Here is a 14,667-nt window from a genome sequence, read left to right on the forward strand (position 1 = left end):
TTTCTATTGAGAAATGTTAAAGACTCAGCAAAGAAATTAGGAATTTATTACACCATTTTTTCAAAAATGGTATCCATTTATGGATAAAGTATTTATAGATGGGGAGAAAATGGCTATTTTGGAGAGTTGTAAATATTTATCATGATATAGAGCTAATAGAGAATATTGACAATTCGACAGTGAATAATGATTTATAGGCTCAATAAAAGCACTAAATACCTTATGAAAGATATGTTCATAAAAGGAAAAGGAGAACTCAGAAATATGTGTATGTGTTTACCATATTTTAGACATGTTTGAATTGATCTTGTTATGTTATGTTTGGTGTTTGAAGAATGTCTACGATTTTGTTTATTTTTGCATGTTTTGTATGTATGTAAAAATTTGGTATATTTGTGGAAATTTTTTTTCAATAAAGATATATTTCAAATAAAAAAAAAGAATGGTCTAGTGACAGGTTCTCTTTAAAGCAAACTCGGAGAAATGCATACCTACTATTAATATTGCTGATTCTCTGGGTCCAATATCTTCTCGGTCACTAACCCAGAAAAAGTATTGGCTTCAAAGTTGTTTTGATTTGAAAAAAGTATTAAAACTGGAACAAAGGAATAACATGCAACTAGAATTTGTCAGAGGGCAGTTGCCATAGTTCTATTATTTCAGGTTTTCATTATTGAGGTGAAGTCTCATTATGCAATCACCTAAATAAAAGGCAAGCTGTCATTTGTAATTACTTAGATGGAGTGTGGTGGGTTGTTCAGGCTGTAATAAAGTATATACTGGTAAATACAGGGTGTATTTATAAATGATTCACCTGTCAATTCGACCCAGATTCATCACTAAATTTGTAAGAAAATACAACTTTTACTATTGTGATTGCTGTGCACTTCTGATTATTGGCCACCAGGTGGCAGAACGAGTCATTGTCTTAGTATGCATTGAAACGAGAAATGTAGAGGGATTGGATTGGTTGTCTGCAAACTTTCATCCAAATTGACAGAGGGATGAATTTATAGTTTTACCCATTAGGACTGGAGGGAAGAGGGCAACGCAACTTAAAGTAGGACATTGTATTAAATAACAGAAATAAAAGCATTTCCCCATCTCACAATAACACTGTGATCTCCAATCCTTTTATTTACTGATAAAGTGCAATAAGAGACCAAAGTTCATAAATATTTATTATATATAAGAACAAAATAATCCACCTCCACAGCAGTGACCCCACAGCACTTTAAAATATTGTGGTAATATTTGTTATTTATCAATAATTCAGTATCTATACAGGCCACATCTGAAACACCAAAACATTTACATTATCACTTGGCTTAAAAACAATGAAGTACAATATAGTTTAAGACACTTGGTGGTAATCTTTTTGTTTGTTTTTTTGTATCACAGAAGTTTAGCAACAGTCTAACAGTAAAGAATCAGATACAAAACCACTGCAAATAGTTCTGGGAGTATAAGAAAGCAAATAAAAACTGACCCGACAGGGAAAAAAGGTAACAAAAATAAATCAAAAAAGAGGAAATTGTACAAACCTTGCCATTGTAACATTATTCCATTCACCAAGTTAAACATTTAATAATAAATAAGTAAATCTGCAAAAAAATATTTTTTTTTCTTTTTTTTAAATGTTCTCATCAAGGCTCGTCATAGTGTTGGGAGTTCACATTTAGACAGGTAATGGGGTTAGGGTGGGGGCATGCAGTTCACAGGGCAGGCCACAGAACAGACGTCACTGGCTTTTATCCAGAAAGTGTCACAACACTGGCCGTAGCGCTGATAGCCATCTGGCCACTACCTCTGGGTCATTTGGCAACAGAATTTGGCAGCCCAGGAGGCCTCCAGTGAGTGTTATACTACCACCCCCAGCCTGCAGGGGGTGCAGAACTTCAAAAACCAGATGGGTTGACTGCTTCCCCTGTTTACATAGTAAAATCACAGCTTCAATGTGACTGAAGAAATCCTGAGAAAATGGCCTGCAGCAGGGGAAACTGAGGTACACAGAGATGTCACTCCATGCTATCCCTTTTTACAGCTGTGACAAAATCAGACCCCTCGGGGGGGGGGGGGGGGGGGGGGGGGGAGGAGTTTAAAAATTTTCTCTGTGAAAAGAATTTGGTGATCTCACCACTCATCTCACTGTTCTGCCTTCTGCCCACCAGTGTAAGTGGGTGTCACTATCCTGGTGTGTCTGTATGTATGTATATATGTGTATATGTGTGTGTGTGTGTGTGTATATATATATATATATATATATATATATATATATATATATACACACATACATACACACACACACACACCCCCTGATCATCTTCCTCTACACATCTGTATGTAACCAACCATTTATTCTGCATGTACATACAGTATGTGTACAAGAATATGACCTCTCTTTATTCCATCTCTATGTGGATATAAGCATTGGTTCTGTGTGTAAGCAGTAAGGAGTTATCTCCTTGTCAGTAAGTAAAGGTCAACTGCCTATTATTTTCTTACATGTGTGTAAGTGCAGGACATCACATTTTGTCTTTGTTATTACATCTCAAACGTCTGTTTCATTTTTTGGGCATACACAGGTGATCTCCCTGCTCATCTATGTGGAGTCAAAGGTCATCTGCCTATGTGTGTACAGACCAATCATCTCCCTGTTCAGTGCTCCAGAAACATTTTTAAGCAGGGTGGGAAGAAATTTTGTATTGTGACCCAACTCATCAGTAACTACCCCAAAACAGCCGGGTGGTGACTAAAAAGGGGTTGGGAAGAACACTGCTGTTCTACCTATCCCTAGTTGTATGTCATCACTCACTTCTTTGCATCCATAAGTGCAGGTCATATGCTTGTTCACCTGCCCCTAGGCATAGGTCATTGCCCTCCTAAATGTGTACAGCAGTGGGATATCTGCCCGTGTCCATGTACGCACCGGTCCTCTCTCTGCTTTATCTGCACAGGAACGTTTCGTAAACAATTTTCAAGAACAGTGGTCACACTGTTATCCAAATATCTCCAGAGAAGCTTCAAGTAATTGGATTTTCCTGTGTGGATATACTTCAACCTATTTTATTCCTGAACGTCAAAAACCTATACAGAATAACTGAGCTCTAGTAATTTAGTGTTTAGTAATAAACACTAAATTAAACACTAAACAGTAACTAGTGTTTAGTAATAAATCATAATTCAACTACTAGTGCAAGTACCTGAATTTGACCTCATATCAGCTTCAAGAAATCGCCTGTATAGCAGTTCTGGGTTTGGGAAATGAGGAGAGGGTAGCACTGGGAGACAACCAGGTATGTTGCATGCAAATGTGCCAACAAAGAACATGCTTAGATGAGAGCAGAGTGAGAGAGCTAACTTATCGGCCTTCACTGTCCTATCAGAGGGGTGTAACTGCATTCCTTTTACAGTTTATAACTTATCTACCTGGCTGGGATAAATGACAGACTTGTGTTAATCCCCGAATTGGGTGGACAGACATTCTACCTAGAGTTCAACTGTAATGGTTTGTGGCAGCTGTCAGATTCCAGCAGGTTTCAATTGTCTACTCTGTTTTAGCTAATTACCACAGTGAAAGGAGATATAACAGCTGGGATGCTGCACAAGTCACATCTTCCTATATGGCTCTTGTATTCACGGTGCTTACATTTCATAGACATGACAGGTAAGGTCGGGGTTGATTTCCAATGTTCGTTAAGCTGAGGTAAAATTTGTAAGTATAAGTAACAGGATACAGTCATCTAGAAATCTCCCACCTCCCATAACCTACTGATGTTCCATGACTTCATGTGCTGCAATGAGCAAAGGTGATCCGACAGCCCGCATATTATTTGCTACAGGAAGCGAGGCTGTAGCATGCTACATTGTAAATAAGGGATGGGTATAGATCAGATGATTCAGTTCATTTGTCTGTCAGCAATGTCAGTTCATGAAACTCAGTTTAACAAATTTTGTGTTCTGCAGCAAAGGATAGCATAAAATTATATGATATTGTTTATTATTGGATTGTCCAGTAGTCCTAATGCACAGACTGTCCTCTCCTACCTCAGGCTCTCCATTGCAAACAGCTGTGTTGTGACATTCCAGTGACGTATAAGGGAAGAGGGTGGATAAGGTGCAGGGTAAACAAGATTGTCGTCACTTTAAATCAACAATATCTTCATCAAAGGACTCCGCAATGTGGAAGGGACTGCCGCTAAATGGGGGGCTCTCCTCCACACTGATGTTGGATTCTGGATCAGAACTGGTTGAACAATGGCGCTGACTTTCCGAATTACTTTCAAAAGAGCCCGAATTAATCCTGGTAAAAAAAAAAAAAATCTATATATAATGTCATGAACTAGGTTTTCTAAGGTTTACACTATATGGCCATTTTTACACAGGTTCCAGAATTCTCATAATTAAGGCCCATTTGTATTATTGTAAGATGTTTAATAATCAACATCTATGTCTATCATCAAATTATCATAAAGTACCTATTCAGAAAGTGCCACCACCCCACACAACAGTCCTGTGGCCTTGCAATAGGTTGTTTACAACAGGCAAAGTATTTACTTTCCCAATAAAATTGAAGTTGGGGGTATTTGGGTAGGCTCTGCAGATTACAATCTAACTCTTTAGCTAAATGTGAAAGCTTTGGTATTGTAAACCTGATACACCATAAAAACTACAGTAACGTTTCCACATCAGATAATCTGACACGTAGACAGTAGTTTCTCAATGTTGTTCATCAATTCATCCTGACTGATTACCAGTTAGGAACAACCACTGTTGTTGTTCCTAACTGGTAACTGGAGTTGTGCAGTATGTCTGGAAAAACAAAAGTTTTCTGCAGCAAAAGGGTAAAGGCGACACAAGGGGTCCTGGAGGCAGAGCTGGCACCATCTGGGCTCACATGGGGTAGCAACAGAAAATGACAGTAGATAAGCAAAGTAATTTTCTGTATGTTTTTACAGCTGCAATGGGTACCATCACATACACTGAACTGAGCGTTTTGTCAATAAATTTGTGCAACGAGTTAGCAGGGAATCTCTACCTATTCCAAACATTCAAAACCGTCTACTGCACAAAGGTGCTAAAGCTATGAAATCCCTCTTGCCCCACACAGTGTCAAGATATTCAGCTCTGGGTGGTGAGATCTTGCAGAGTTTCAGAGATGATGGTGTGCAAAATTGTGCATAGTGCCTGTCATTTACCTTTCAGTGCTGGTTGATTGTACAGCTTCTTCTTTAGTCTCTTCCTCCACTGCTTTTTTGGCAAACCTTTTTTGTCGCTGTGACCCTTCAGATTTTGTGTCCCCAGTAAGACCTCAATATGAGAAAGAAAAGAAACATTCAAAACCACCATCACTGGCAGCACCAATATATTTATTTGTTTTGTTTTCCTATATTCAGCCTGTTCTAAAAAAAAGTTAGTTGCAGTGTATAGCAGAAGATTTTAGTTGGGTGAAGCTTTTTTTAGTTTCATGGCAGGTTGATGGTATTACTCGTTCCAACGCTAGAAGGCCAGCAGGAGAATGCAGCTGTCAGTGTCTGAAAAAAGAACCTGCGGGGAAAGACTAAGGGATGACTAATTTTTCCACATGAACAAAGTGCATCAATCTGACCAAACAAGTCATGCCTTCTCTATGGTTCTTTAGATAATCGCTGTTTATTCTCATTTTTCATATAAACACTTAAAAATCTAAACATGTAAACCTAAGGGTGCATCTGGTGTGGAGCTTGCATATTAAAAATATATATATTGAACAAAATGGACATTTAATAGATGATTACCCAATAATTCCTTCCTTGTCCGACATGCAATCTCCTTTATCTCCATGCGGGACAGTGACAGGGAGTGGGTGACAGGTATGCAGGCGATGCCACTGGATGTTGGGGTTGTGATGACTTTAGGGATCATCGGGGACTTCAGAGGACGCTCAATGCTTTGTCCAACCAAATTACTTAGTGGGATCTTGTAGATGTTTCTGTACTGGATGTCCCCTAAAAAAAACAACTTTTACCATTCTGTACATGGCAATTGGACTTCTTGACAATCTTCTGACAGGCAGGAACACGGCAGAAGGTCAGCTGAGTAAGTTTTTACTGATACCCTCAAACCACCTACTTTACCAATCCAATAAAAAAAAAGGAAAGCAGTTTCTGGTTGGCTTTTATCTTAACACAAATTAGTATCTCCACATCATCTTCCCTTATTTCCTTGTCCGAATCCAAAGCTTTCCAAGTCTTTCAGGCACATCCATGTCTGCATTTTTGGTCAGGTTCACTCACCCCCAAAGAACTGGAAATATTACAGTGACCGTTATATGGAGAGGGGAGGAATTAACATTACATTTCCTGCACATAAACAGATTTCTGATCAGTGTTTCTAAGCTGTGCCATATTATGTTCTCTTAAATATTCTCCATATTCATTAGGTGGCTATGGAGTAATTTCAAAAAACATAGACGATACTGATGATGACCCTAGTGGTCTGTAGTGCTGACAAAAGCCATCTCTACAAATAGGAGCAGACAGGATTTAATTCTTGTCATCCCTCTGCTGACCTGTGACATTTACTGATGTAAACAGTGAATAATCTTTGTGACTGGAGGTTGATATGCAACATCTTGTTATGCATCATCCTTTAAAGGCCATTAAGAACAGATGAAATGTGATGACAAACAGTCCTGTGTGTGATTTCCACTCAGAGTATGCAAAGGATTGTTTACCTTCTGCTGGCAAAGAAGGAAAAACTGGCAGTTCATAGCCGGTTGGGGTCTGTGGTGAGCTGTGCGAACTCGTATCCTTCGAGCTGCTATTTGATGAGGTGCTCACTGCTGCTGAGGCCTTAAAATAGATATCTGACTGGAGAGAGAAGCCACAGTGTCACACCTGTTCTTTTATTTGTACAGAAAACAGTGTAAATGGGGAGGCCCCTAATATGTGCAGAGATGTGTTGTATAACTAATCAATCTGCCAGAACAATAAAAAGTGCTTGGTTGCTATAGGTTAATGATCTCAAAGGAGGATTATAATGAGCGGGGAAATTGCCCCAAGCAGCTTCAATATTAGGACAGGCTGGTGGTAATATAACAGGCAAAACAAAAATCTCTGTTTTTCCCCTCAAAGATTAGGTCTGATTCTGCCCATTTGTGGCATGCTAATACCTTTTAACATTCAAATATTTTAATTATTACAGGTATTGTTCTGCAGTTTCTGTTGTGTGATCTATAATAGGAGCAATGTGCCACAAGCCATAGTACCATGAGTGAATAGTACGTCAAGATGAGGGGAGGTTACAGGGTTTGTGTATCTCCACATGCTATCAATTCCTATTTTATCTATGCACCCACTCAGTATCCACCCAGAATACACTTGTGTTTTAGCCATTGCAACCATCTGTTAGTTGTCCAGAATGTAACCATGCACCCATCAAATGTGTACACCAGCACAGCTTACCCGAGATGCCACCAGCTGCAGCTCTGCAACTACTGCAGTGTGCACCAAGTTCCCATTCACAACGAGTCGGATCTCTATGGAGTCAGTGGTGAAAGCCAGGATGTACGGGAAAGCACAAACTGTCAGACAGACCAAAGACAGATTATGTCAGGAGATGTATATGCCTAATCTTTTCATAGTCAACATGGAGAAAAAAATAAGCCTTACATAAATAGAAGAAATTATTCTGCTTTATATTCCTACTCACTTGACCCTGACCATTCCTCTGCCTCACCTACTTTCAGTCTCTTCTCCCAGGCCCTGGCAGGGTCTTACAAGCTCAGGTGGAGAGGAAGACCTCCTAACAATAACTCTGAGGGAGTAAAATAGCAAACAAGTATAGCCTCACCAACAGCATTGGGAATCTGATTCCAGCTGAAATGGAAATCAGACGCAGAAGGCTGAATGAGTGGAGTTCCTCCATTGAACGGAATGACTTTCTTGTAGTAACAGATGTCTGAAATAAAAGAAAATGACATCAGCATGTGAAATGCATCTATATTGTATACATATACAGAATGCATACATGTGTGTGAGAAATTATCTTTTTCCATGTGTATTTTCTATTCTGTTACATCGCCAGAGAGGCGGCAGATGCTTCATTATTGTTCTGTGGTGTCGCCCCATCGATGGTTGTGTAGGATTATTTTGACATCTTGTGTTTTGGTACTCACTGTTAATTACACACTGAAAATCTGCTTTAATATAAATACACATTTCTCATCCCACACAGAAATGACAAAATGCACTAGATGCCAGCTGAACACCCAGAAATACTGCACTATGACCAATCCCTGTCACATTTACAGGCTGGATTATATTAAAGAGCCGAATAGCTCAAGAAATATTAGGGGTGGGCTGTGTTTAATAGTTCAGGTATATAGGTGTCATAACTTAAGATGGAGGGTTGTTGGCTCAACAGACACTTTTTATTGCATAATACAATGTGCACTAAGTGGTTTTATTCATTTCATTCAATTTCAGTATATGTGTAAAATGTGCTACTGTAAATAGGCCCTTAAGGCCCTTACTAGGTAAGACCCTTTTCAAATTGTTTGGTATATATGCATAAACTTCTAACTTTACCTGTTAAGAAATCACTTGGATATGAAATTACAGATACTTAAAAAGAAGTTTGGTCTGTAGTGCCAGTGAAAATGATATCTGAAGTAACACACTTTTCCCTGTTGATATGTTCACACATTTTGAACCTACACAACAAACCATTTCCAATTTTAAGGCATTCCCATATATAAGATAGTACCAGTTTATGTAACAAATCCTTATTGCTGCTCTGCCCCAGCACTTTGTCCAAAAATGGAATTTATTCAGCTTCAGACAATGGAGCAAGCTCCAAGCTTTGGAGCCAATGACTCACCAACCCCACTATAAGGGGGTCCCAATTCATAGAACACTTCTAAAAATCTAATAACCCCCATACACTATCAACCCAGCTTGAAATATTGAATTGCTGCCCCCAGTCACAGAATACCTCTAATGATTGCCCCCAATCACTCACAGTTGTAACAGAGCAGTAATCCGGCTTCTCCATCTTCATAAACATCAATTGCTGCAACAAAATGAACCTGGAATGATAATGTGGAAGACTAGCTGGACATTTTGGATGGGGTTTCCATATATCTTGCTTTAACGTGTAACACAAGAAGAAAAGTTGTTGAAAAACCTGAACACCTGGCCATTCAATTTTACTGGTTGCATTGCCATACATTTATTCAGGTCAGAGAAATAGTAAACCATCCCAGAATTCAACAGTTCACATGCAAATTCACAATTTCTTCTCAATTGGTGCCAAATAATCATGGAAGACAATTCTTTATTTTACTGCAATAATTTTGCATCCAAGTCAATTGTAAGAACCTGTTATCTTCTTTACTGTGTGTACCTGGCAGGTCCTGTGTTGCCATGCATCTGAGTAGCACATCTCACACCCCACCATCCGAGCATCCAAGAAGCACATTCGACACGTTTACCAGCATTTACCTGCAGATGTCAGCTACAGCTCTCTCTTTCAAGCCACATTCATTATACTTTTCACCAATTCAATATAATACAAGATGCTTAACTCACCCTACTTGCATCAACATGATGCAGTCGGCAGGACTCTCCAGTACTTTCATTTACCAGATCAAACTGGTGTCGGTAGGCCACACAAATCATGTTGTCATTGTCACCAGTTGGGCCATCAACTAAAGTCATCACCATGGGGGGGTCAGACAGGCAGATTTCCTGCAAGACAGAAATCAACATTAACCAGTGTAATAAGGAAAAAACAGTGTAATAAGGAAAAAACAACCCCAGCACTGGGAAGAAATAACTGAGGCCAGGAAACCACTACTAAGGAGAACAAACAAACACCATGACACCAGCATTAAGGAGAACAGACACAACATGAGTACCGAGGAGAAATGATAGGTACTCCTATGACTTCAAGATATCATTACTGAGCAGAAAAGACGATGAGCACAACACCGAGGAGAACGAAGAGATGCCATTCCTCACAAGTACAGTGAACAAAAATATGCCATAATACAGCAGTAAAAAGGATAGACAGACGCCACTGAGAAAAACAGATGGACACTATGACTCTGAGAATACTAGATGAACATCAAGACATCCAAGACGGAAAAGAGACAGAAACATTTACATCAGTATGGACAAAAACAAACATGGTGTCAAGACACTGACTTTCAGGGGAACAGAAAGACACCAGCGGTTTGGAGGACAGGTGAAGAGAAAGATGCCATTGCATTGGCAATGAGGTAAAAAAAGAAATGCCATGGAGCAAGCATTTATACTTATACACCAATACTGAGGAGAAAAGAAATTCACTATCACAGCAGCACTGAGGCACAGACAGATGCCATTACACTAGCATTGATAGATTGAATACATTGTCCTCATATATAATGAAAGAGCAGGGAATGATTTTGGTTAACTATGTTTTTACCTAACCTAAGTTTGCTTAGCAGCTTACACAGAAGGACACTGATCAGTGCACTCTTAGAGCAGAATGTAAGTACAGTGTGTTGGGGTCAATGCAGGTTATTTTACTATTATGCAGTCCGTTTGGCTCCTCACCCGAATGTACTGAAATTCCTCCACTGGTGAATATCCTCCACTGCTGCTGAAAGGATTGTGTTTCCGGGTGATGAGCAACAGTTTGTTTCTGATGGCTGCTACTATTCGGAGCTCCTGGCTGTGGTGTGTGTTAATAGCATACAGATGACACCCTGTGCATAAAAAGACTTGCATCAGAATTGTGTCATCGATCTTGTATTCATAATTGGGAAATACTGCAGATTGTACAAATCTCTCTATCTGAAGGATGAGAGGGCTGCAAAAGGGAGAACACCAACCAATGTGAATTTACCTTTTGTTTTCTCCAATTTGTTTTCCCGACATTCAAACTTGTTTCTGGGGACTTGTTTGTCTTCTAGTCCTTTCCTGATGGCACTAAGACGAAACACAAAAAGACGTGCGTCCTTGCCTAGACGAGCAAAAGACACAGCAAAAATAACTGAATATCTGTAAAAAAAATCTCTATTCACAATATAAATCATGCTGCTTATTTTAGACACTCACTTGGTTGCATACAATTAAGTTGAACTGCAACTAAAACATTTTTTTCCAGCTCTCAAGGATCTTTAAGGATTTTCCCTTACTTCCTGTTCTGGTAATATGAAAAGTAAGCAAGTATATCTGAGGATATCAGATATGTCAAGTACAAGAAGTCACAAGAAATCTCCTGAATTATTACATAGATACAGAACAGAAGCAATGTCAGGTTGTTATCCAATTCCATCATTGGTCAATACCAGGTATAAATGCAGCGTCTGTATGACAGATAATGGTGGATTGTTTTTTTTGCAAGAACTCTAATTCAAGTGGACCTGTCATACACACCTCATAAGTCAACAGGACACGTATCACCAAATCATTATTTTGAGAAATTAAAACAACTTTCCGTAGGACAGGGCACAGTAAAAGCAAGGTTTCTTACATAACACACCGATAAACTTTTTTACATAAAATAGTTTAACCTTCCAAAATGAGCTATAATTCTGCTCCAACAGCTTGCATTTTACACATTTTAACACATTTCCAGGCTTGTCCTAGTTCAGTGATTCCGCTTCCTAAATCACTTCCTATGCAGGAATTCTAAACCAGGAAGCAGTAGCTGGCTGTGCTGTGTGGCAGAGGTGCATACAAAACACAATATTAGCTGAGTAGAATTACAACTCCCACAGGGAAAACAGTATGAAGATGTAAAGGGCTGCCTTGATACCTGGAAACAGTGTCTTTGGTAGAGGGAGAGACTCAGCAATGTGCCCTGTAATAATCCAATATTACTATGATCAAGAACTCAAGATGAGCTACTGCTTCTCTACTTACTGTATATACCCTCATATAAGCTGACTTTTTCAGCACCCAAAATGTGCTGAAAAAGTCACTCTTGGCTTATACGCCAGTCAGGCTCCCTGGCATGGTGACACAGTGCTGAATTACCTTGCCAGGAAGCAGTGCTGCAAAGGGGGGGAGGATGTACAGTGTACTTACCTTGTCTTACCTTACCTTGCCGGGACCCGCGCAGTATGACTTCAGCCTGGGACCCGTGTGACCCCACAGGGCGGAACTTCAATACCGCGTGCGCCCTGTACCGAGTTCATTAAACAGGTAAGGAGATTCCTAAATATTATCCAGCGAGCAAATGATCAGCCAGCTGTGCGTATGGAGTTCATTCTGAACTTTTTTGATATATTGAAAATTAACATTTAATTTTCTCGATGTGACCAGCCTAGCTTATACTGAATATGAGTTGGTATTATCATTAGGGTTTGGGTTCTGCATGCAGCAGTCAGCCTGTACAGCTTAAATGCAGTAAAGTGGGGTCAACACCCTGGCTGTGTTATCTAATTCCTGGCTGTGCCTAAATCACAAGACAAGTGACTCTTTTGGCAAGTAAATTGCCTAAACTCTATATAAGATGGGTGAAGATAGCGGTTTCAATAGGGAACCTCACTGAACCTTGTATCACTGGAAGCAATGCTTAATGAAGTTGCACTTGAAAAAGCCAGACTTTTCCCATTTTTTTCGTCTTATACGCGAGTCAATCAATTTTTCCTGTTTTCCAAGGTAAAAATAGGTACCTCGGCTTATACGCGGATGGACTAGTAAATGCGGTACTCAGTTGCACACAACATCAGTCATCATGGGGCTCTTCGGCACTAGGTGCAAGGATTAGGACTGTAACCAGGGAAGTTGCCACGATCTACAGCAAGATGGCAGCAAATAGGCAATCAAAAATGTTTTTTAGGAAAAATTGTATTTTCCCATTATTTGTTAGGATTTTTTGTGGTAAACAGACAACATAATTTGTGTGTCAAGTATTTTGTTAAAACCAATTTATTTTTCAAACTTTATTAAAACTTTTAAAAATAAAGAAATTCAACCAAATTTACATATATGATAACACAGACCTCTTAATCACATATAACCCTATAATATTACATTAGAACAAAACATTTTTAACACATGTAAGTTTTTTGAAGCATATTTGAATACCCACTTGAATTAAAATATGGATTTGTTGTGATATATATATATATATATATGTTTTGATTTAGAATATATAGAATACGCTCATCCTGATGAAACAGACATAGCTCTGTGAAACGTGTTGTGAAATTCACATACACCTGTATGGAACCTCAAAAATGTGTTTTTCTAATGTAAAATTATTGGTTTATATGTGATTAGGAGGTCTTTGTAATCATATATGTAAATTTTATATCAGCTGAATTTTTTAAATTGTTTTAATAATGTTTGAAAAATAAAATGTAATTGGTTTTAACAAAAATACTTGATACACAAATTGTGTTGTCTGTTTACCACAAGAAATCCCTACAAATAATGGGAAAATACAATTGGGATGTGGTCTATACCTACAAGTCACTAAAGCCATTCTAGATAGCAAATAAGCAATACCGATTGCTTCCCTAAACATCCTATCCACCACAACAGCCAACAAAGTAAGGGTTGATTGAGCTGCTAAAGGAAACAACTAACAGAACAGTGAAAGCATAGTACCAGTAGTAACCAATCAAAACCTGTCCTGTAATGGCCTGGATTTCCGACTGAAGATGCTAAGTCCGATTAGTTACTATGCGTTACATGACTTCATGTAGTAAAGGTATGTTTTTATTTGTCATTTTTCCACACGCTGTGTAAACAAAAATCTATGACCAATGCAAAGATTAGCATTTTAATTCCAGTGAGTTATACTGTCTGCTGTGGTATTTAGGCCTTATGGTGTTCTTAATGGTAAACAGAAACCACCTTCATAAAGATCCTCCTACAGGATAACAGAAAAAGCCTCTCCTGTAAGGTGACAGCTAGAAACCCTCTACAAGGTGACAGGTACAGCCTCTTTGTATGGTAACAGGTAGGAGTGTAGCCTCTTGCACAGGGCAACAAGGAGAGTCCTCCCTATAGGGTAATAGGCAGTAACTCTCTTATAAAGCAAAGCTCCATCCTCAAGGAAACAACTGGCCTCACCTTTGTCTACTCGGGTTAGCAGAAGATCAAGCATTTCCAGAACATGCATCTGTTTTATCTGCACTGTTTTATCGAACACTGCAAATTCTGGCTGACCATCTGTAAAAAAAGACAGAGCAAACATCAGTCATTCATCAATACCAACTGTCCCAAAAATGCCACCCTCTGGAAAAAGCAGAACAGCCTCCTTCTACATTCCTTGATGCTGTCAGATGAACATGGTGGATGCTGTCCATATCGTCCAGATTTCAGACACAAAATGGAAAAAAAGGAAGATCCAAATCGCTCAGACATTAATCCCTGTTTTATCTCCAGCTGGGGAGACATTAATGTCTCAATAATTTGTAGCCTTCTCCAGCAGGAGCTAAAAATAGCCAGTAATTGGCAATGGCGCATTACATTAATAAAACAAGTGAAATAAATGAATCAATAAAGAATGGAGCAGCTTTAATGAGACTGCGAGCAGCAAAATCTTACTTGTTTTTTCTTCAAAGCTGCAGCTCCACGATTGTTCCCAAGAGGGCCCTGTGGGTTTATTACACAAAATGCTGCGTTTTATACAGCAAGCTCACCCATTAGAGAGACCATTTTAACATCTGTGTAAATG

At 39.0% G+C, this 14,667-nt stretch overlaps 1 protein-coding gene across 3 annotated transcripts in view; it reads right to left on the reverse strand.

The window, feature by feature from the left end:
- Positions 1-1,163: 1,163 nt before the first annotated feature.
- The window catches only part of GARNL3 (GTPase activating Rap/RanGAP domain like 3), a 140,321-nt gene continuing 126,817 nt past the window's right edge, over positions 1,164-14,667 (reverse strand). For all 3 annotated transcript variants that reach the window (XM_072431882.1, XM_072431880.1, XM_072431881.1), the window contains 11 exons: positions 14,061-14,159; positions 10,876-10,992; positions 10,584-10,735; positions 9,573-9,731; positions 9,004-9,070; positions 7,834-7,941; positions 7,446-7,564; positions 6,716-6,851; positions 5,778-5,987; positions 5,199-5,310; positions 1,164-4,303 (listed from right to left, as the gene is read on the reverse strand). In XM_072431882.1, the coding sequence (XP_072287983.1) occupies positions 4,141-4,303; positions 5,199-5,310; positions 5,778-5,987; positions 6,716-6,851; positions 7,446-7,564; positions 7,834-7,941; positions 9,004-9,070; positions 9,573-9,731; positions 10,584-10,735; positions 10,876-10,992; positions 14,061-14,159 (1,442 nt within the window). In that variant the 3' untranslated portion in view covers positions 1,164-4,140. The remainder of the gene's footprint in view (positions 4,304-5,198; positions 5,311-5,777; positions 5,988-6,715; positions 6,852-7,445; positions 7,565-7,833; positions 7,942-9,003; positions 9,071-9,572; positions 9,732-10,583; positions 10,736-10,875; positions 10,993-14,060; positions 14,160-14,667) is intronic.

The sequence above is a fragment of the Pyxicephalus adspersus genome, chromosome Z, assembly GCF_032062135.1.
Source record: "Pyxicephalus adspersus chromosome Z, UCB_Pads_2.0, whole genome shotgun sequence".
Classification (NCBI taxonomy): domain Eukaryota; kingdom Metazoa; phylum Chordata; class Amphibia; order Anura; family Pyxicephalidae; genus Pyxicephalus; species Pyxicephalus adspersus.